At 39.1% G+C, this 22,116-nt stretch overlaps 2 gene segments (V, D, J or C); both read left to right on the top strand.

Annotated features, from left to right (window-relative positions):
- LOC130871086 (immunoglobulin lambda variable 5-37-like) overlaps positions 1 to 15,528 on the top strand; it is a 65,926-nt gene extending 50,398 nt beyond the window's left edge. The window contains 2 exon segments of the V gene segment in view: positions 13,681 to 13,719; positions 15,083 to 15,528. Coding sequence covers positions 13,681 to 13,719; positions 15,083 to 15,399 — 356 coding nt within the window.
- A 476-nt stretch (positions 15,529 to 16,004) lies between these two features.
- Positions 16,005 to 18,919, top strand: LOC130871320 (Ig lambda-2 chain C region-like). The segment is given in 3 exon segments: positions 16,005 to 16,016; positions 17,102 to 17,288; positions 18,485 to 18,919. Coding segments are annotated over 3 exon segments (516 nt in total).
- The last annotated feature ends 3,197 nt before the right edge of the window (positions 18,920 to 22,116 follow it).

The raw sequence follows: 22,116 nt of genomic DNA, 5'->3' as shown, positions 1-22,116 counted from the left end.
CCCCATTTTTGTTTTGAGTTGTTGACCATAGCTATCCAAGAGATTCCCAAAACATGTAGCCTATTACTGCTGGTTACCCCATTGAGGTGAAAGGTAAGAACTTATTGCTGAAGACACATGCCCTTCAGAAACAGGGCCTGGAGACCATTGAACTGGAACTGATCTGAATGGCCTGTCCCTTAGGATTAGGTTTTATGGTACCACAGGCACCATGTAAACTTCTGAAAGAGAGAGGTAACCACAAGTCTCACCAAGCTATAATATAACACACATCAAGACCAGTATGACAGTTAAGACTTACAATACTATAGTGGCCCTCATATCTTGACAGTAACCAAGAACTCTGTATTGGATTTCAGAGGGAGACCATGCCTGGTACTGAAAACCTAGCCAAATACTCAGTGTTAGAAAAATCCTAGTTATTGGAGAAGATTCTACAACTATTAATTTACTAACCAGCATAATACCTAAAAACATTTATCTTTATATTTACAAATAAGTAAAGTCTTCATGCATCATTAAGGAAACTTCATTTTGAAACTCAGAAAGACCACTACAGAAAACCAAAACAAATCAAAATGCAGAGTTGGGGAGCACAGTCCTAACTGATGTATCTCCAAGATTTTCCACATGTAAGGCTCAGAAATCGTTGCGGAAGAAAGGGCGGAAAGATCATAAGAGTAAGAAGATCAGGGACAGTGCAGTCAGATTCTATCTTCTAACACTGGACATTACAACCATAAAATCTCACCAGCGTGACTACATAAACTGAATAAGAGGAGCACCAAAGCTGAATAAAAAAGACACCAAAGAGGCCAAACAGTGGTGCCGCACGCCTTTAATCCCAGCACTCGGGAGGCAGAGACAGGCGGATCTCTGTGAGTTCGAGGCCAGCCTGGTCTACAAGAGCTAGTTCCAGGACAGGAACCAAAAGCTACGGAGAAACCCTGTCTTGAAAAATCCAAAAAAAAAATAAAATAAAATAAAATAAAAAAAGACACCAAAGAATATGTTGAACCCCACCAAAAAAGTCCACGAGTTTTCAACTCTTTACAATAAAACAAGACAAAAAGCAATCAAACAAAGACCCAGTAATACCACTTTTGGGTATATATCCAAAGGATGCTTAATCATGCCACGGGGACATGTGCTCAACTATGTTTATAGCAGCACTGTTTGTCATAACTAGAACATGGAAACAACCTAAATACCCCACGACTGAAGAATGGATAAGGAAAATGTGGTACATTTCCACAATGGAGCACCACACAACAGAAAAAAATAATGACATCTTGAATTTTGCAGGCAAATGGATAGAGCTAAAAAACATCATTTTGAGTGAGATAACCCAGACACAGAAAGACAATTATCACATGTACTCACTCATAAGTGGTTTTTAAACATAAAGCAAAGAAAACCAGCCCACAAATTACAATTCCAGAGAACCTAGACAACAATGAGAATCCTAAGAAAGGCATACATAGATGTAATCTACAAGGAAAGTAGAAAAAGACAAGATCTCCTGAGTAAATTGAGAATATGGGGACTTTCGGAGAGGGTTAAAGGGAAGAGGTGAGGTAGGGAGGGGAGCAGAGAAAAAATGTAGAGCTCAATAAAAATTAATAAAAAAGCTATAGATAACTAAAGACAAAAATAGGAGAAACAACATTCTCCAGGGAAGACTGTACCAATTTGTTGTTCAGTGCCAGATGGTCATTACCAAAGACATACATATAAGTTGCATTATATGAACTCAACAGGTTGCATTTCAGAACACATATATGCATGCAATAAGAGTTGTTGCAAAATTAGTTTCATGAATTTGAAGAAAAAACAAAGGGTTATATGGGAGGGTATGGAGGGAAGATAGAGAACAGAGAAATGTTGCAATTTAAACACAGTCTTATGAATATACAACAAAAAATAACAATACACACATGTATATATATGTATATATACATATATATACATATACATATACATATACATATACATATACATATACATATATATATATATATATATATATATATATATATATATGCTAGAATTTGTTTTTAAGCCCTTTCAGGTTTTATATGGATTTAGGGACCATGTTGGAGCACTGATTGTTGTAGGGTAGGGGTCCCCTTGTTTAGCCCAGTCACCCAGCTAGCTTACACCTGAAATAATCACACAGAAACTGTCTTAATTAAGATACTTCTTGGACATTAGCTCTAACTTCTTATTGGCTAACTTTTACATATTAGTTCATTCCATTTCTATCTGTATATCACCATGTGGCAGTGACTTACTGGAGAATCCAACTGGCATCCATCTCTGGCGGAGGATCCATGGCTTCTCTGACTCTGCCCTTCTTCATCCCAGCATTCAGTTCTGTTTTCTCTGCCTACCTAAGTTCTGCCCTTTCAACTAGGACAAGGCAATTTCTTTATTCAGCAGCACACAAACAGAAGGAAAAATTTCTCTTTCTAGTTCCTTAGTGTGACATTGATGAATTTTGGTGCCCACTTTGAGGTTACTTCATTGTGTAACTTTCACATTTTGGCACCCCACTGATGTTTCTTTAATGCATAATTAATGAACAATTGGAGGAATAAATTTATCAGCAAGAGTGTGGTCGAGCAGTTAAAACCCAAGGTTTCCTTCTTCCATTTTTTTTTCTGGGTTGGCATAAATAGGGGTGGCACAGATTTAGGGGAATGGGATGCTGTTTCAAATAATCAGATCAAGAAAATTCCCCACAGGATTACCTAAAAGTATGTATTTTGGTCCCTTTCTTATACAGTTAATTTGACAACCAAGTTTAGCCATCACACTTAGGATATACAGAGCCAACCAACTTTTAGATAATCCAGAGATATTCAAAACCCTTCTCATATCCCTGATACTTTGTCATTTTTTCTCAAGTTTCCGTAAAAGGTGAAATAAAGGTGATATGACAAAATTTGGTGATTTGGATGAGCAAGATGACTGAGTGGGTAAAGATGCTTTCTGGACAGACTGATGACCTGAGTTCCATCCCAGAAACTTGCACAGTAGAAGAGAACCAATTACTTCTGCTAATTACTCTCTCTCTCTCTCTCTCTCTCTCTCTCTCTCTCTCTCTCTCTCTCTCTCTCACACACACACACACACACACACACACAAACACACATATTTGAACTTGGGCAATATGAGTAGGAAAGGGAAAAGTGGGCCTACAAGGAGGAGTGTGGTGTATCTGGAAAGGCTCTCAGAGTTGTGGGTGAAGAATTGTTAGGGATTTTTCATCAGGCACCAGAGATGCCTGTGTTGCACTGGAGTTGGACAGATATTCCCAGGCAGGAGACACCTAGCTAACCTAGAAGAAAAAGTGACAAATGTCTTGACAATTAGGTCAACTTGACTGAATACTTCTGTGCAGGTTTGAATGGATTCAGCTCTCAACCCATTTAAGTCTAGAAGAGCACAGTCTAGGCAGCCAAATCTTAAGCTATATGATGTGGAAAGTCCCAGTATCCTTTCTGAATATATCTGTGGCTACCCATGAGAAAGTAGCTTGTGTACTGTGGTAAAATGGCAACACAAAGACCATAACAGTCACAAAACCTTGGAGCAGAACAGCTAGTGTTGCTTCATTTAGGGACATGCCTTTCTTTTCCCAAGATCGTGGACTGCCTCTGAGGGGACTCTCAAGATTCTGGACTCTACATCATGAGATAGTCACATCCACATGAGAGTACTGGCATGGGCTACCTTCAGTCCCACCTTTTCACTAGAGCAAACACAGAATCCCATACTCAGAATCAGAGGAGTCTCATATCATAGGCAAGAGAGGGACTCTGGAAAACAGGGAGAAACAGAATAGGGACATTACAGGGCACTTTACTACCAGAGGTGACACCTACATCCCATAACCGATCAGAACCAAGAAAGTCAAGTGTGTGTGTGTGTGTGTGTGTGTGTGTGTGTGTGCGCGCGCGCGCGCACGCGCATGCGCATGTGCACGCACGCATGCACACTATTCATTGGTGTGATCTAGACCTTAGCACCAGGCCTGACTCTCAGAAGCTGACTAAGCATTTTGTGCAGTGGCAATTTATAGATTAGAGATCCTAGAAAACTAATTTGGGAGAAAGATGAACCCATTAATTCCTGGTTACCATCATTATGGAGAGCTGTTTATATTTTCTTTTTTTTTCCAATATTACTGTGATTATTGGGAGCTATGAAAGATTTGGGACCATTCTGTTCTTGCAAACTGCCTCAGTTCTGGAGAAACTGGCAGTACATACAGGTTAGACATGAAAAACAGCTTATCAGTCCCAGCAATACAAATATCAGCATTTTGACACCTATTACATGGACTATGAGACAAGGACAAGATGGTATCTACACAGCTGAGTTTGATCACCCCATATTTTCCACATTGTTCATATTGTGTCACTAACTTCCTTGGTTGGTCATACTCAAAATAACCTCAGAAAGGTAAAATACAGAACGAAGATAATCATGTCTTTATTAAAGACATTTGGAAATGTGAGAACCATGGTTGGCTTTTTCCTGGAAGTCATAATGCTTATGCGTGAAACTCTGGGCTATTTTTTGGTCTTTAAATTTTATGAAGACAAATATACTGATATTCAGCAAATACAACATGGAGTACAAGGAGTTTCCATGTGTCTGAAAATTGGAGGAAAAACTCCTAAAAGGTCAGGAAGTTCACCTTGCTATCTTCTGAGCCATCCTTGTCAGAACTGTTAAAACAAAATATTTAAACTGAAAATATAGCAAGTGTCCCAGAGAATTGCAGCTCTAAACTTGAGTAGATGTGTTTAAGGTATGTGTATGTAAGCTTGAGTGTATGTATGTTAATCATGTGAGTACCTGAATAGGATGTCAGATGTCCTGGACTGGAGGTACAGGTGCTTTGAGCAGTCTCATGTAATAAACCCAGGTCTTTTGTAAGAGCAGTATATACTCTTAATTGCTGAACATTGTTGTCCAGCACTTTTTTTAAACTTTTAAGAGGTGAAATATTTCTATGCTACCAATGGTGGTTTTTGAAATCCTTGTCTCAGGTGATGCTCTTACTTCAGGCTCTCAGTTGGCTATGGTTTACTGTACTTACCATGTTCCTGACTCTATACAGGGGATTTTGAGTCTTCCCAAGCCAAAAAATTAGTAAATGTTGATGGATTTGCCAATAACCTTGGTCTGATAATTGTAATTTGTAGATGAGTGTTGATATATCACATACATTTTATTAATAGGTTTAATTAATTCTGTCAAAAATTGCTATAAATGTTTATGAGATAGCTCAGTAGTTTAGCATTTAATCCTGAGGCACTGTGGTAAATCTCCTGTACTACAAAAGTTGTTAGTGGTACAAAAAACACTTGAAAAGCAAGAGGGCAAATCCTCACTGACATTCTAGGAGTAGAAAAACAGGGACTTTTTCTCTTTGGATGTATGGTGTGAGAAGTCCTTCTGTATATGTGTTGCTTTTAGTGGTTAATGAATAAAGAAGCTGGCTTGGCTTGTGATAGGGCAGTGGAATGCTCAGTGGGGAAAACTAAACTGAATGCTGGGAGAAAGAAGGTGGAGTCAAGAGAAGTCATGAAGCTACCAGAGGGGAAAGACACAAGCTGCCAGCTGGAACCTTTCCGGTAGGTCACTAGCTTCATGGCAAAATATAAAATAATAGAATGTGTTAATTATAGATGTAAGAGCTAGCTAGTAACACATTTAAGTAATTGTCCAAGCAGTCAGTTAAGTAATATAGCTTCTATGTGATTATTTTAAGTCTGGGAAGTTGGGAAACAAAGAAACAGCCTTATTACTACAGATATAGGCAGCATTTTGGGGCATTTGAGAAGAAAAATATGGATAAACCAAAAGTCACCAAAAGAAAAATAAAGCAAAAGAAAGTTCCATTCAATCAATTCAGATTCAGCTATGCTTAATTGAATATCCATTATCTACCAGATTTTTGGCATTATGCTTTCCCCTGTACCAAGCACTGCCACACCACCTAGAATGAGGGAAAAGTACCATCATTGGACAATCCTAATCTTGCCACCTTTTAATTCTGTGGCATCAAGATTTAGAGAATCTACCAGAGTATCATTTTAAAATTTGCATATTAGGAAGAGAAGGTAGTGTCCCAGATTTATAGACCAAGGCACACAGCAAGTGTAAAAGTGACCATTCCAATTGAATCTTATATCATATTCCAGGGATTCAAATGTGAATTCAAACAAAAACACATCCCCATCACCATCCTCTAGCAGCAATGCCTAGCATATCCCAGATCTTGGCTCACTGAGGATTTGGTAACAAAATTCTAGATGGTGGAAGAGCTCACATTTTATGGAGCATGCTCCCTCTTGGATTCTAGCTCACTTTGTACTCCAACCGCTAGAGCAATAGTGCATTCTGCCTTTATTTTCCTTGGAATCCCATTGGAGCCTACAGAACAAGGACACTTATGAGAGAATTCCTGAAAAGTTCCTCAGAAACCTTAAGTCAGAGGAGAGATAACAAGGAAACCTGGTTCACTAGAGAACAGAATAGAACCAGCAGATACCAACTGCCATTGGCAGTCACAATCCTCCTGTGTATAACACCATACAATTTCACACAAGAAAACAGGTCTGGTGAACCCTTAACCCAGTTAATCTTAATTAATAAAAAATGGGAGTCAGATATTGGGCTAAAAACCTGAACTATGAAAGAACTGGGAACAGTCACTAGTTGCTTCCTACCTGTGTACTTTCTCTATCCAAAAGGAACAAGATTTTCTCTCTAGCCCACCTTATTACTTCTAGGTTCTACCTACCGAGTGCTGGGAATAAAGGCTCATGCCACCATTGCCCAGCTTCTATGGTCAGCTAGTAGCTAGCTTCTCCCTCTGATCTCCAAGCAAGCAAAATATCACACAATGGTCTGGAGCTAATAGATTCAGCATAATCTCACTATTATTGCTCCCCTGAGCTTTATAAAGTCACAGTCTGCTGGACTCTTGTTTGACTCATGAGAGGGCCAGACAGTATCTAAACATATTGAGTCATTCTATACAAGGAAGGCTTGATAATACTTCACCTTAATGATGAGTACTCACTTAGAGCCTGATCTGAGAAATCCAGGACTCTGAGCTCAAGCTTTCAGTGATTCTTGTCTTCTCAAGACTCATGTGTAAGCATATTGCAACTTCTGAGCACCTGAGAGAGGCCTCAGACCTCTGGAGTATCCCATGGAGAACAAGAAAATTGTGCTGATCAGCTTTGTTCTACCCGGGTCTCTAGGGACAAGACCAGTCTGGCTGTTGCCCAGGACAGAAGTTCAACTCTGGTTCCAAAGCACAATAAGACAGTTTTTTACCCACCCCCACACACCCCAAAGCAGACCTCTAGAGAATATTAACCACAATGCCTGGAGGGGCAGGCTGAGGGTGGGGCCATGAGACATGTGGACCTCTGTGCACTTGGACAGCCATAACCAACAAGCCAGTGGAATCCCCTTCAGAAATCTTGCTCACCAGTTAGGCCACAGATGAAGCACAGCATGGGAAAGTGGGGAGTGTGGCTTCCAAAAATGAGGCCTTGAGTCAGTTGACAGCACATTGGAGCAGGATGTGGGCCTAGGAGCAGGGGCAGGAAGCAGTTACTCAGTCTTCAGAGCTTGGAGAACAGGTATGTGAGCTTCTGTTAGGGAAATGCCAGTAGAGAAGTAATGTGGTAATCTTGGAGAGGATGAGAAGGAGGAGCAGACTGAGAGTAATGTATCGGTAGACTCTGGCTTAGTGTTGCCTTTTTGCTAATTATAGATTTGTTTGTAATAGCTTTGGTTTTTACTATCATGTTGTAATATTAGTAATCTTGGTTTCAAATCTCATCAACCTGTGATAGTATTTCATTTATCTGAATCCTCTGAGCAAAGGGAAACCACATATCAGAAAGACAGGTTCACAACAAAGGAGTAGGAGTTGTGTCTGCTGCTGCACAGGACGTTGCTGTTCTCCTTGTCTCCCGCTCATCCCCCTCATCTCTCATCTCCTCTCTTCTTTCTTGCTTGCTTTTTTCTTCTCCCCTCCTTTTTCCCCTCCTCACCACCCAACCTCATGCTTTCTCTTCTATCTTCCTCTTGTACATCTTTTTTCACCTATTTCCTGTGAGCTAGGCACTGTCATTATATTTGCTAGCCATGGATTCTGTCAAGCTGTGGGTTCCAAATAATGATACAGAAGAAATTTATCTTCATTGGGCTGCATGTTACAGGTGCCAAGGTCCACAGAGCTCTTAACAGTCACTGTATCTTTTGGTAGTGCCATTGCTCCCAGGAATTCACCATCTGAGAATTGCCAAAAAATGTTATATTAATATGTTTCTTTTCTTTCTGAAGAAAGGTAACAGATATGGAGCATAAGACAGCACACACAATAGACGTGTACTCTAATATGTAGTTACATTACAACTACTGTCTTATATTTTGGGAAAGGCAGCCTACAGACAAAAAAATAGTACTTGCATCGGCCTGCCCCAAGGTTAAGAATTTCAGTCACTAGGGTATTCGTAAACAGTTACTGAGGTCAAGGCCTGATAATATAGAGTATATAATACAGAGATGATATAGTATCTGAACCAAAGGGACCTTTTCCAGTTGAAGAGTAAGACCCACTGTCCATTTTAGGAGCAATAAAGGAAAAAATAGTGCTAGCATCACATATTTTGAGTTCAACAATAATTGAAATACGGAGAATGGGGCACTCAGTAGAGAACTGAACTATCGGGCAGAGATAGGGGATCAAGAGGTCTAAAGTTAGGACCTTTGCTTTGAGGTATGAGAAAGGCATCAGAAGGATTAATGTAGGTGTCTTGTGGTTCTATTGCTGCAACAAAACACCATGACCAAAGAGAAAATTGGAGAACAAAGAGTTTATTCATTTCATATTCTACACTGCTATTCATAACTGAAGTAAGTCAGACAGGAACTCAAAAGTGCAGGATGCTGGAGGCAGGAGCTGATGCAGAGGCCATGGAGGGGTCTGTTTACTGGTTTGTTTCCCATGATTTGCTCAGCCTGCTTTCTTTCAGAACCTAGGCTCTCCACTCCAAGGAAGGCTCCACCCGCAATGGACTGGGTCCTCCCACATTAATTACTAATTTAGAAAACGCCCTCCAACATACAGGCATTTTCTCAACTGAGGTTCCTTCCTTTCTGATGACTCAATCTGGTGTCAAGTTGACACAAAACCACCCAGTACAACAGGAGACCACCAAAACTGAATTGTGTCTTAGAAAAGGTGGTTCCAATAGCAAACTGTATGGTCATATTTGAGGATGTGTTGCAAGGAGGGGTGGCTTGTTTGTCTCGGCTGCCCGGCTAGCTTACATCTGAAATAACCACACAGAAACTGTATTAATTAAAACACTGTTTGGCCATTAGCTCTAACTTCTTATTGGCTAACTCTTACATATTAGTTTAACCCGTTTCTATCAATCTGTGTATCACCATGAGGTGGTGGTCTACCAGAAAAGTTTCAACACATCTACCTCCAGCTGTGGATCCATGGCATCTCTTTGACTCTGCTTTCTTCCTCCCAGTATTCAGTTCTGTCTTCTCTGCCTACCTAAGTTCTACCCTATCAGCTATGCCAAGGCAGTTTCTTTATTCATTAACCAATGAAAGCAACACACAAACAGAAGGAACTTCCATACCAAGGATAGAGGTAGAGACCAAGTCAATGGACAGACACTATGCCTAGAATACAGTCTGGAGATGGGAAGGAACACTTATAATATCCCAAGTCCAAGATCCCTGAGGAGGGAGAACTAAAGTGATCAGATTTAAAGTAAGAATTACCAGAACTTCATGGAAGAAATTTGCAATCTTAACGAATGTCTAGAGAATATAAATGCACAGCAATTTCAGGAATAGCAGTGAGTCTTAAAATACATGTTGATATCTTCATGGTACAATTCCACTCTACAAATGATTCCTAAGCAGGGACCATAATGCGTAACCAAATGCATATAAGCAGGAAGGGTGAGCTTAACATTATTATTAATGACAGTAAACAAGAAATTATACAAATGCCACAGAAGATCACATTGTGGTATGTCCATTGTAAGGACTCTAATGGAAATCTTCAAAATCATGTCACCCAGAAGCAGAATGTGGCATAAAGTTAACACCTAGTAAAGTTCTTTTATTATTATTGAGACATAATTATAACATTTCATTAAAATTACATTTCCAAAAATTCTAAAAACATCAGAAAATCTGTTCAAAATTACAATTGTAGTGCACTGAATGATTCTAATTTCATTCTTTTCATTATTTAAATATATTTTAATGATATTCTTTCCTCTACGCCAAATATTCTCAGATCCTCCCCACATCCTTACCTACCCAATTTTATTTTATTTTCTGCCTAAGGAAAAAAATACAAAAACAAAAGCAAACTAATAAACCATTAAGGCAAAAATACTAAAACAAAAAAAAAGCATACAAAAAACATGAAGTTCATTTTGTGTTGAGCAGTGAATCTTGGGTATGGGGCTTGCCTTGTGGGTAAATAATATACTCACTGTCACTCCCTTAGAGAAAACTCATTTTCTCTTTGCCAGTAGTTATCAAGTGTAAAAACTTCCTTTTAATGTTGTTCCTTTAACAAAATAATACTAGTAGATTTTTACCTAGACTCATGACCTATGTAACCTCAGGATCTTGGCCACTTTGTAATTCCAAATATGGATTCCATCTCATTGAGTAAGTGCTAAGTCGAACCAGGATAGTTGGTATTACCCAAGCATCTGGGCCTCTATAGCATCAGTATATCTCACAAGCAGGTTGCTGTTGTATGCCATAACGTTTGTAATTAAGTTATGTTGGTGATTATCTTTTTCCCCTGGTATCATGCAGCATACCTTCCAATATAATGTGTGCTAATCAGTAGAGGTGAAGCACCAACTCAACTTTCCTGTGTTCAGTGACATAAGATATCATTGACTTCAATGACAAAAGTTTACCATTGGGTTGTAAAGAGGAACCAATAACATTGGCAAAAACCTGGAATGTTGCAGAGGGGATAAGAGGTCTTTCACCAATGATTCAACAAAATATAGTAAATTACTAGTACAGGGAATTTAACTGAGGCATACTATATCTAGTTTGGATGCTGTCTTATCCCCATCATCACAATACCTGATAACTATATTCCTTTAATATATGTGTATATTTTAAGAAACTTCTTTAGAAGTAGGTTTCCACATGATGTTTCAGAAGGTCTTTAATGTTAGATGTCCCTCCATATCATACATTTCTCTCCTATACCCTTCTTCATTTAATCAGGACCAACACTGTCATGTTGGACCATGTACCAACCAGCCTTTCCTATACTCCCTTGCTCTTACTGCTTGATTTATAATTAATTCCCTGTTTCTCAAGAAGTCCACTTTTTTGTGATGACAGCAATTTTGATGCAGTATATAATTAACTTAAAAAGAAAATTATCTGACAATGCTCAGCATTTTTATCAAGGAACAAAATTATACTCTGATAACTCACCTTTAAGTTAAAAGGCCAAGTAGTTTATTCATAATGCAAAGCATGTTTATATGACATTCTATGTTGTTTATTTCTAGAGCATTTTCTATAATGTTACTGAGTCATAAATGGATCCCTTTGTGGTGTCTAAATTATGGTCACTTATATATCAGAGAAGTGTGTAGACTTTATAAGTTGTTTTTGCATTCAGTCACTTCCTTCTCACGTTAGTTCAATGACTCCTTAACTCATTCCTTCAGGTTTCTCTGTTAATTGACTAGAATTTTACCAGGAATTTGTATCCCCAAGCCTATTTCAGTAGATCTGACTATCCAGAATCTGTGAACTATTGTAAATGATGAAAGAATAACTTGAAGTTTGTCCTTGTTTCCGACTCAAATGTTATGCCTTAAGTATGGATAAAAATATGTAATTTTTAAAAGAATTATTGACTGGGGAAGTTTCCTTCCAATATTAAAGGAAGAATGCTTCCTTTTCTTTCTAAAAAATAAGGTTTGGTTTATGCTAGTAATATATTTAAAAATACCTTATGTATGTACCAGTCTTTAACCAGTGGCAATTGTCATGTTGATGGAATCGACAGTAGAGGTCAAGAAGAAAAAAAAATGGTAGCCTCAACCCACTGAATAATCTTCTATTGTAAAGTAATAATCTTGGAGAGCTGAAGAGATGGCTCAGTGATTAAGCGGGTGTACTACTCTGACAGAAGACCCAAGTTTAGTTTCTAGGAGCCACATTGGGTGTATAACAATGGCCAATAATCCTAGCTCCAGAATATCTGACACCTTCTTCTGGTCTCTAAGGGCACTAAATTTACACAGAGAAAGCCCATAAGCATACATATTCATGAAGTTTTTTTATTAATTTAAAAACTGAGAGATAAAATTTCAACAAAACCTAAAGATTCTTGTCAACATGAGTCTTTGATGTGAGCTGGGTGTTAGTAATTGTGTTTTGAGTATTTTCGTGGCATGTTTTACTGTGTAGACTAACAAAAATTATGTTGATTCAATGAGATAAAAATATTCTGGGATGACTTCCAGCTCTATACTAGAAAGAAATTGCCAAAAAAGGCATTACAAAGGATCCATTTTCAGGGAAATATTTGGTTGGGGAATATTAAATTTAAGGTTTCTATAGAACATTCATGAAGAAATAATATTCCTGAATTAGTAGCAAAAAGAAAGAATAGGACAATCACAGATTCCTGTGTGGCTTTGCATAGTGCACAATACAGTCATATTCAGGAATAACATGAAGAGGACAGGGCAGGCACTACGCTGATGATGGTCTTAGAATAAACAGTGTGTGCTGATCAAAGGGAAAGGAAAGATAAAGTCAGAATGTTGGAAGTTTCAAACGCAAAGGAGAGGAAAATGATGGGAAAGAGAGGGTACTTTGAGACACAAGAGACACTGCTGGACTATAGAATTGTTTGAGAGTAGGTTATTTTTGTCTTTTGTGCAAGAAGTTCTAGGAAACTATGAAGGTGACAGTCAGAGTAGCCTTCTCATGTACCAAAATGAAAAACAAATAGATGGGTGCTTTGTGGTCATTCTTGGGTTCTTGGGTGTATGTATATACAAAGTTAGGTGTGTATGTGTGTGTAAAGATAAATAGAATGGTGAACAGATCCTGTATTCTGAGAAACCACATAAGGATGAAGTGCAGATGAGCTATATCTCTGTAAGTAGAAAATCGAAGGAAATTCTCTCTGGGGAAGTTTCATAAAGCAAGAGTGGTCCTACGTCCTTGGTTCCAAAGAAGAAGGTGACTAATTGGGACTATACAAATTTGTGAGGAAGAGCATCTCAGTCTGTAAAATAAGGCTAAAATCACTGGACTTTATGTCACTCAGCAAAGTCACCTGAAATAATGTTCCACTCAAGATTTCTTTGGGATCTTCTATATTGCTGTCATGATTGATAATATCAGGTACACATGGTATGGAAGCAACTCCATGGGAGTGCCTGCCTGAGAAGAACAGAAGCATTACCATTCACCTATCCTCAAGTGAGGTCACAGCTCCACCCATTAGAGCCAGCTAATGTTTTGACCCAGCCCAGCTGCCAGAGAATAGGCCCAGGTGCTGGCCCCACAGGTTTTGGTTTGAGTCTCAGTCACTGTGGTATGTTTTCGGCGGTGGAACCCAGCTCACTGTCGTAGGTAAGTGGCTTTAATTCTCCTTCCTATTCAGCCCAGCCTGTGTTGTCTTAGAAGGATCTGTTTTTTTTCTCTCTGAGAACTTCTCATCTTCACTCCCCTAACTTAAGGACTGAATCCTTAGCCTTCTTCATGGTGACTAGGGGAGATGGGCAATTAGGAGAAACCTGAAGGAAGGGCCAGCAGATCAGAAGCAGATGGCCTCAGATTCTAAAATATATGTTGTTATCTCATGGGCTTCAGTTGGGGTCTGATCAGAGTTAAGGGCTCTATTCTTGTTCTCAGAGAGATTAATCATTGGGAGTTATGGACTGGGTCAAAGAACGGGCACTAGAACTTTGTCAGAGCCGATAATATCTTCTTAGGGTGTGAAGGGTTGTCTCTAGATATGTAAGGGCAGCTTCCAGGGTCTTAGATTAACAAAGTGGGAAACACACAAGCATAGTGAAGGAGTAAGTTTGTAATTGTCTTCAGTTATCTGACCATTTACTGAGCTACTGAAGTCCTATAGACAGAGACAGTATCTATTAGTGGGGTAACCAAATCCTGGTCCTCTCAAGATTAGCTGGGATTCTGTCTATAAAGTCCCTTAACCCTCTATTATGATGTCTTGTGTTTCCATTGTCAGATTTTTAAATGGCATATAAAACTTAGGAGGTCAGGAATGAGGGACAAACTGGGGGTTTCAGAATACTTCCTGACCATCAGGGAAGGAAACTGTTTCTGTGAGCAAGTGACTGTTATGCTCTTGCATCCTAGGAGAAAAAACCTCCAGAACATGGCCAGGGTAATGGATATAGTGGTCAGGTCAAAATAAGCAGGAGTCGCTAAAACCCTAGAGTAGCCTCAGATCTTCTTTGTACGGATCAGACTACTCAGTGAAAATGCTGAGGAGATTAATGTGGAGACCCTGCTGTCTAAGATTACAGGAGGCTCAGTGCCTCTAGATGCTGGGGACAAAGAATACGTCTCCTTACTTAGTTGAAATGCAATCTTCAGAGCAAGGTAGAATGTAGCTTTTTCACCACAGAGCTCTGACCACCACAAGAATAAAGAGGAGACAGCTGGGCTAGGGAAGGTGATCAGATATGGGGCAAATTCCAAATTAGATTATAGACAACAGGGTGGAGAGAACACAGTCGTACCTACTGATAGTTGGGTAATGGGGACAGAGAGGAGAATTCTAGTTCATGTAACTTAGGAGGGTACCCTGGAAAAATTTGACTACTAAGAAGACTATTCACCGAGGCTCAAAGGGGCAGATAAGAAAGTTGCAGGTGAATAAGATGACAAATATGAAGAGTCACTGAGATTTGATAGTTTTTATTTTGTCTCTTGAAACAATTCCCCTCTTTTATTCACACAGGTCAGCCCAAATCTTCTCCCAAAATTACAGTGTTTCCACCTTCACCTGAGGAACTCCAGACAAACAAAGCCACACTGGTGTGTCTGATCAACGACTTCTCCCCGCGTACTGTAACGGTGGCTTGGGCGGCAGATGGTGTGCCTATTACCCAGGGTGTGCAGACTACAAAATCCATCAAAGAAAGTAAAAACTACATGGCAAGCAGCTATCTAAGTTTGACAGCGGACCAGTGGAGATCTTACAAGAGCGTTTCCTGCCAAGTTAATCATGAAGGGAGTCTTGTGGAGAAGAGTTTGTCCCCTGCACAATGTAGCTAGGATCCCAGACTTCTCCTGAGCCTGGGAAGTGTGGAGCTAGGGGACCCAGAATGGGGTCTTTTCTCTATACTAGGGAATCCAGGCTTCTCTTTTACCCACTGAATATTCAATAAAAGATCATTAGTTAATCAGAGGAACTGCCTTGTCCATTTGTTCTCATTATATATTCAATTTTGAATCCTTTGAACCTGCAATGTGGGGAGGTGGGATCAGGTTCCCAGTGAGAAATTAGTTTTCCTTGGAAACATTCAGAGGGTATCACCCTAAAAGTGACATTTCCCTTGCTCTACACTGTTGTCTGATCCCTGCCATGCAGGGTCACTCATTTAGAATACAGCTCAGGTAAACTATCATGTTTCAGGCTAAACAATTAATATATAGCAAGTCCTCAAATGTATGAAATCTTACAATCAACTTAGTAAATTTTATTATATAATTCAAAACATTGATGTTAATGGCCCTCTATATTTGGGCATGAGGTGGGATAATCACTCAAGCAAAATAACAGCATCCAGTGAGAAATAATGGATCCAAAATGATCCCAGAAGTGTGCCAAATAATGTTTCAAAGGAAGTGATTTCAGAGTCAAATTCTAGAACTACTCAATGTCATGTCAGGTGAGGTCAAGGAAGATAGAGTGAGACCTAAGATTTAAACTTATGTCAGTTCCTTGGGTAGACTTAGGTCTTTACTGGCCCAAATCCTCTCGTGTGCATAAGCACACCAGTATGTACTTCAGTTTAGTATCTACCACAGTCTTTGAAATTGGCTGTCAGCTTTCAGTGGTCCAGCCTCTGTCTATATCAGTAAATATTTAGTGTGTTCAGGACATGGGGACTCTATAGCTCATAATCTGTATAAACCCTGACTATATCCAGAACTCTGGTGGATCCAACATGACAGTCTTCATAGCTAAAAATATTCTTCAACAATGAAGCAGAGTGACAGATGACAACATAAAGCTTAATCACAGGTCACCAAATCCCCATTTCTGAACTAGGAAGAACTCATGGAATTTGTGCCACATGGCAGCTTTTCATTGCTATGGCATGATAAAGTCTGTGCCCAATAGTTGGAAGTAGGGATCCTGGGTACTCTCAGAGAAGTATTCCTTGATGGAGACAGTGCCAACACTCATCCAGACCCAGATATTGTTCAGAGACTCACTTCCTCATCCTTTTGTTTCAAGATTTCATTGACAAATTTGAACACAAAAGTTAGGAAACTCAGTAATAGTAATGTTCCTATATTCCCACCAAGTAGCCTGTAACAATCCTTGCACCTGGATTTTGATAAGACTCTTCCTATATATCATGTTATGAAAGCACATTCCAGAAGTTGTATCTTGTCAGCTATGATAATATTTCTGGGTTTACAAAGAGAAAGTACAGATATCATATCAAGCTTCAAAAGAAGTTATTGATTATTTCTTCATGTTAAGTCGTCATTAAATGACTACATGACATGACCCTACAGTGTTTAGTAATGCATTATTATTGTATTCTGCAGGGCCCCAGACCCCTCTCTTCATTCTTTGCCAAGCAGAAGGTGCAGAGACTGAGTTAATGGTCCCAAGACTTTGCATAGACTTCATGCTTGCTTCCTTGAGCTGTCACCAAGGGATCCTCTCTATTAATTCTTACCCTGTAAAGAGCTTCTTTTAAAATGGGTGTGGAAATTTTATGGATGACTTTCCGGCAAGGATATCTCAGAAGACAAATGGGATCCTGGGAAGAAAGATCTTCCAGAAAGATCATCACATGCCCAGAATCATCAAGGACTACATACATCTCAGCTGAAAGTGGAGGATAAGGTACATGGAGGGTTTTTGCATGAGCCTATATCACAGTGTTGGGTGTTCGGCGGAGGCACCAAATTGACTGTCCTAGGTAAGTGACCCTTTTTTCCTCTGTTATTGTAATCTTCAAGGTTTGCGGTGATATTTGTATTGGACTATTTCTCATTCTCTATTCTACCTCATGCTTCAGCTTCTCTCTAGGTACATAATCTCTTGCTTCTCGGATTCTATGCCTCACCTCAAATGGTTCCCTGTGACCTTACATGTCTAATCTCATAGGCAGGGGGCCAAAAAGGATAAATTCTCAAGGTCTGTCTGTCATTCTGTTGCAGTATCCACTGCTCTGATAAGTACTTCAACGTACCACTATCTATGAGTGTGTGTCTTTCTGGTAGAATTTGTGAGGAGTAAAGTAAATTGTTATCTTATTGAGAAGGAAGAACAGAGAATAGAGGCAGAGAAAGAGAGAGACAGAGAGAGAGACAAAGAGATGAATTAGAAGACTGTAGAACACTCAACAATGAGGCTGGTAAATAACTTGTCAGAGTTCAGTTAAACTAGCCATGAGAACTCAAGATCCAGTTTATAAGACAGGCAGGAGATAGAAAGGATTCCAAATCTTCCAGGAAAGAACAGAGCAGTAACCTATCTAGAACTCAGGAATTTTAGTATGAAGAAAGGGAAGGAATCTCAGGACACAGAAAGTCAAGAGAAGAGAGACTGAAGATGTGACTAAGAAGTTGTGTTCCTGGGTCTCTCTAAGACACTGCTTAGATAACAGAGCAACTGTATTCATGTAGATCTGGTCCTGATGCATACAAATAAAACACCACATCCAGAAAGGGGAATCTTGTCTCATTCTGCAGAATTAGAAACAGTTCAAGCAGATACATACTTTGCTGAGCAGAAATCATAGACCCATGGGCCATGATTTGGATGAAAATAAATACCTAACTATAAAGTTTAGTCTGAGCAGAGGTTTTCCATCAGAACTGTCCTCAGAGTGGGAGAGATGGATGGTAGACATCTATAAAAATCAGAGAGGATACAAAGGCAGGGACATAAAGGTTAGGTGTCTGTGTTGAAGGTCATAATCCAGTGAAGTGTGGCACAAATGTGAAGTACATAATTCTTAGGTACACAGGAAGTATATGAAAGAAATGTATACCCTACTTTCTGTATTCCATTCAAATATAGTCACTAAACTTGGGACATGCTAACAGTACCTCTAGGATTTCTATTGGGAAACCAAGATTTCTTCTGACTTTCTCTTTCTTCACCCTGCAGGTCAGCCCACGTCTCAACCTTCAGTCACCTTGTTTCCACCTTCTCCTGAGGAGCTCAAGACCAGCAAGGCCACACTGGTGTGTATGATCAATGACTTTTACCCTGGTGATTTGGCAGTGACCTGGAAAGCAGATGGTACAACTATCACCCAGGGTGTGGAGACAAGTAACCCTTCCAAACAGGGCAACAAGTACTTGGCTACCAGCTTCTTGACTTTGACAGAAGATGCATGGAAATCGAAAAACAAAGTCAGCTGTGAGGTCACTCATAAAGGGATAAAAGTGGAGAAGAGTTTGTCCCCTGCAATGTGTTCCTAGGCCTTCCAATATTCATCTTACCCATAGAAACTGGGATTAGAATAATGCACAAATCTTGCTCTTGCCTATCATAGCCCTTCTCCCAGTTCCTGAAATGCAAAATAAAATATCCATTCTCAACCTGTAATTCTACTGTATTCGTTTGTTTTAGTTGTATATTTCACTGGTATTCACAGTAGTGTGGGAATTTGCTGGAAGCCCTTGGTTTGTAACTGGGGTGATACCCTGCATAATCACCCTAGGGAGTACCTGCTCCATGCAGACACAATTTCTCACCTCTCTTCTGGACCTTTGATCATACCATGCAATTTTACAGTGTGAGTGTAATAGATTTCCCTAATTTCACTCTTTAATAGCCCTAATCCTATGTCACCTCCATTTCTAAAAATCTACTAGTGCCTAACCATCTTCCTTAAAATTATAATTTGGAGTCTGGGGCAGTTCTATTATATGCTATCTCAGTTTCTATTACTCAAGTCAAAATGAATAGATAGTATTAGGAAATTGAAAGTTTATTACAATCTGTACAAAGAAGTAAAATCAGGCTAAAGATAGAGCATGTGAGGTGTTCATAAAGGTTGCAGTATGGTTGTAGTCAGCCTTGATAGGTATATGAACTAAAAGAAACAAGACATGATATCCAGCCCAAATGCTGCCAGAGGCATTCAGTGCTGGATATGAGAAATTTTGACATGTTTCCACTTCAGAACTAGGTTTTGACATTTACCATTCATCAGGGCTGAAGGTTCCAAGTATGACTAAATATCTGGGTACCATACAGAGAACAAGACTATCCTAGAATCCCAATTGTTTTGTAAAGAAAGTGAGGAGAAGAGGGGAGGGAGTACTTAGAGATGAATGGATGTGGAGATAAGGAGGATCTGGGAGGGCGTAAAGGATGAGAAACTGTGATCAGAATGTTATATGTGCTTTCAAATAATTAAAAAGAAAGTCAAATCAGGTTAGGAATAGAGCATGAGTAAAGTTGTTAAGGATTGGAGCTTGGACATGGTCATTGTGAGTATAAACTTTATAAAAAGTCAATTTATGAATGACCCCAAAATTAGCACTCAGGAACTCTGACTAATAGAAGATGTTTCAAAGTTGAATTCGTGAGTATACTCAAGTCATGCAAAGACAAAGTGAGGTGAGTGTGGTTTGAGAATTGTCAGCAAGAGCAGGTGTTCAGGAAGTCTCAGCTGGGCAACATGCTTCTCCACAACCCTGTCTTTCATGTTTAATTTCATCTAGTGTGGGCATCAGACGGATGTCATGAATAATTCTTAGCACAAGTCTGCCTTCCTTGGTTTAGTATTATTCAGCTTGGTTAGACCATCATGATCAGGTCCAGTGTACAACATTGTCTAGTTCTCACAAGGGACATGGCAGCTGTCTGCACCAGAGCTCCTTGGTCAACCTATCAACTCAGCGACATAGTTTGAAGATCAGAAGACATATTCAATAATGGAACAGCGTGACAGGGAAGGGGAAAGTAAGGTTTGATTCTGGTTACAACAATCCAAACTCCAGCCTCTGAGACAAAAAAAATTCAAAACTTATATATTACAATATTTGTCTGATTCTAGTTTACAGAAATAATTTCTGTGACCCAAAGTCACAGATTACTTCAAGTAGGAAAGATACTGAAGTGAAGTTGAATATCATGATATCTCAGTGTTCTAGGCTATTAGAACACTGCCACCATAGCAGTAGCTCATTCATTGAGTTTCATCTGCTACCCAGAGACAAGACTCATCATCCTTTTGTTGCATGCTTTATTACAGACAATACTAAACATCAGGAAGAGAAGCATGTCAATGAACCCATTAATTAGTCACTAAATAATTTATTACACTATTTCAATTGACCTTTGGCAACATAACGCTCCTCTTATGTAATATTCTGAAGTAGATCTTGACAGGTTTTTTCTATGTGTATATATTTCACCACAGTTATGCATCGATAATAACTGAAATGTTCACAAAGTGAACTCTAATGAACTCTAAGCAGAAATTATGGATAATCTTTCACATCAGAAAACAGTAATTTTGTCATCACATACCCATAACCATCATAGACTCAAAGTGTTTTGCATGCTTGTATTATATCTTCTTGTTTCTTTATCTATATACATCAGAAAGATGGGATGTGTTTCTTAATCAATTCAACTAACCTGTATCTTTTGTTTGGAGCGTTGAAAACATGAATATTTATAGTTAATATTAAAAAAGTGTTTGCTGGCCCTCATATTTTTTACCCCTATGTTCTTATTTTATTTTGTGTTTTACTGGGAAATCTCCCTACTCATTTTCCATAATTACAGCTCCATTTCTACATCTTTAGAAAATTAGAAGATAGTTTCAAATAGTCATGATACATGAGTGTATTCTTGACTGTTGAAAACCCTGAGATCCACAGGTTACTCTGATTCCCATCCAGCCAGTGGGTATAGGGGAAGAGCTGCTGATCCTAGGATTCTGTTGTTACTCTCACAGCCCAATATCTTCCTAAGTTGTTGGTGATAGCAGCTTGCTAGATTTGATGGAGACATCCCCTGTAGAGCTGTGTTTTCCAAGCTTTGTACTCTTTCTGTCTGTGTCATGACTGGCCATGAGTCTTTGTATTTGTTCCCATCTACTGCATGGGAAAACTTCTCTGATGAAGGCTGAATAAAGTACCATCTAGTGGTATAGCTGAATGTGATTAGGAGTCATTTTATTGATGCATTTTTAGACCAATAGTATTTGGTATCACCCTAGGTCTTCGGGATATCTAGTCCCTGATTCTTGATCAGTCAAGCAGTGTCAGGTATGGTTCAGTATTGGAGTACCTTAAGCCAAAATAGACATGGGTTAGTTACTACTATAAGGCTTGTGCAGTCATTGCCCTAGCATATTTTATAGTCAGGACAGACTGAATCAAAAGTTTTTATGATTAGGTTGGCACTTATGCTATTCTTTTGGTAGTTATTCCATGTAAAAGACACTAGAACATGGGGATAAAAGTTCTATGTCTGCAGCAAATCAAGATTTCTGTGTTCAGTGACTTGTATGGATGCTGTCTTCAGCAATAAGGACTTGTTGTCAGTTTGTGGAGAGCTACCTCTAGATTTGAAAACTTCCTGTCATCATAAATTTTACTGTCTCTATTCTTCTTGCAAGACAATGGATTCTGGGAGTTAACCACTAGTTTTGCTTTTGCAAAACCTCTTTGCTTGTGGGAAATAGTAAGGCATCTATAGGATATCTATTGTAAAATTAGTGAGCTAATTCAATCCCCCAAAAGTTGTGACTTTGTATGTTTTCATTTTTGTTT

Source organism: Chionomys nivalis, chromosome 3, assembly GCF_950005125.1.
Source record: "Chionomys nivalis chromosome 3, mChiNiv1.1, whole genome shotgun sequence".
NCBI lineage: Eukaryota > Metazoa > Chordata > Mammalia > Rodentia > Cricetidae > Chionomys > Chionomys nivalis.
The sequence above is the reverse complement of the archived record's forward strand: the minus strand, read 5'-3'. Positions and strand labels throughout refer to the sequence as shown.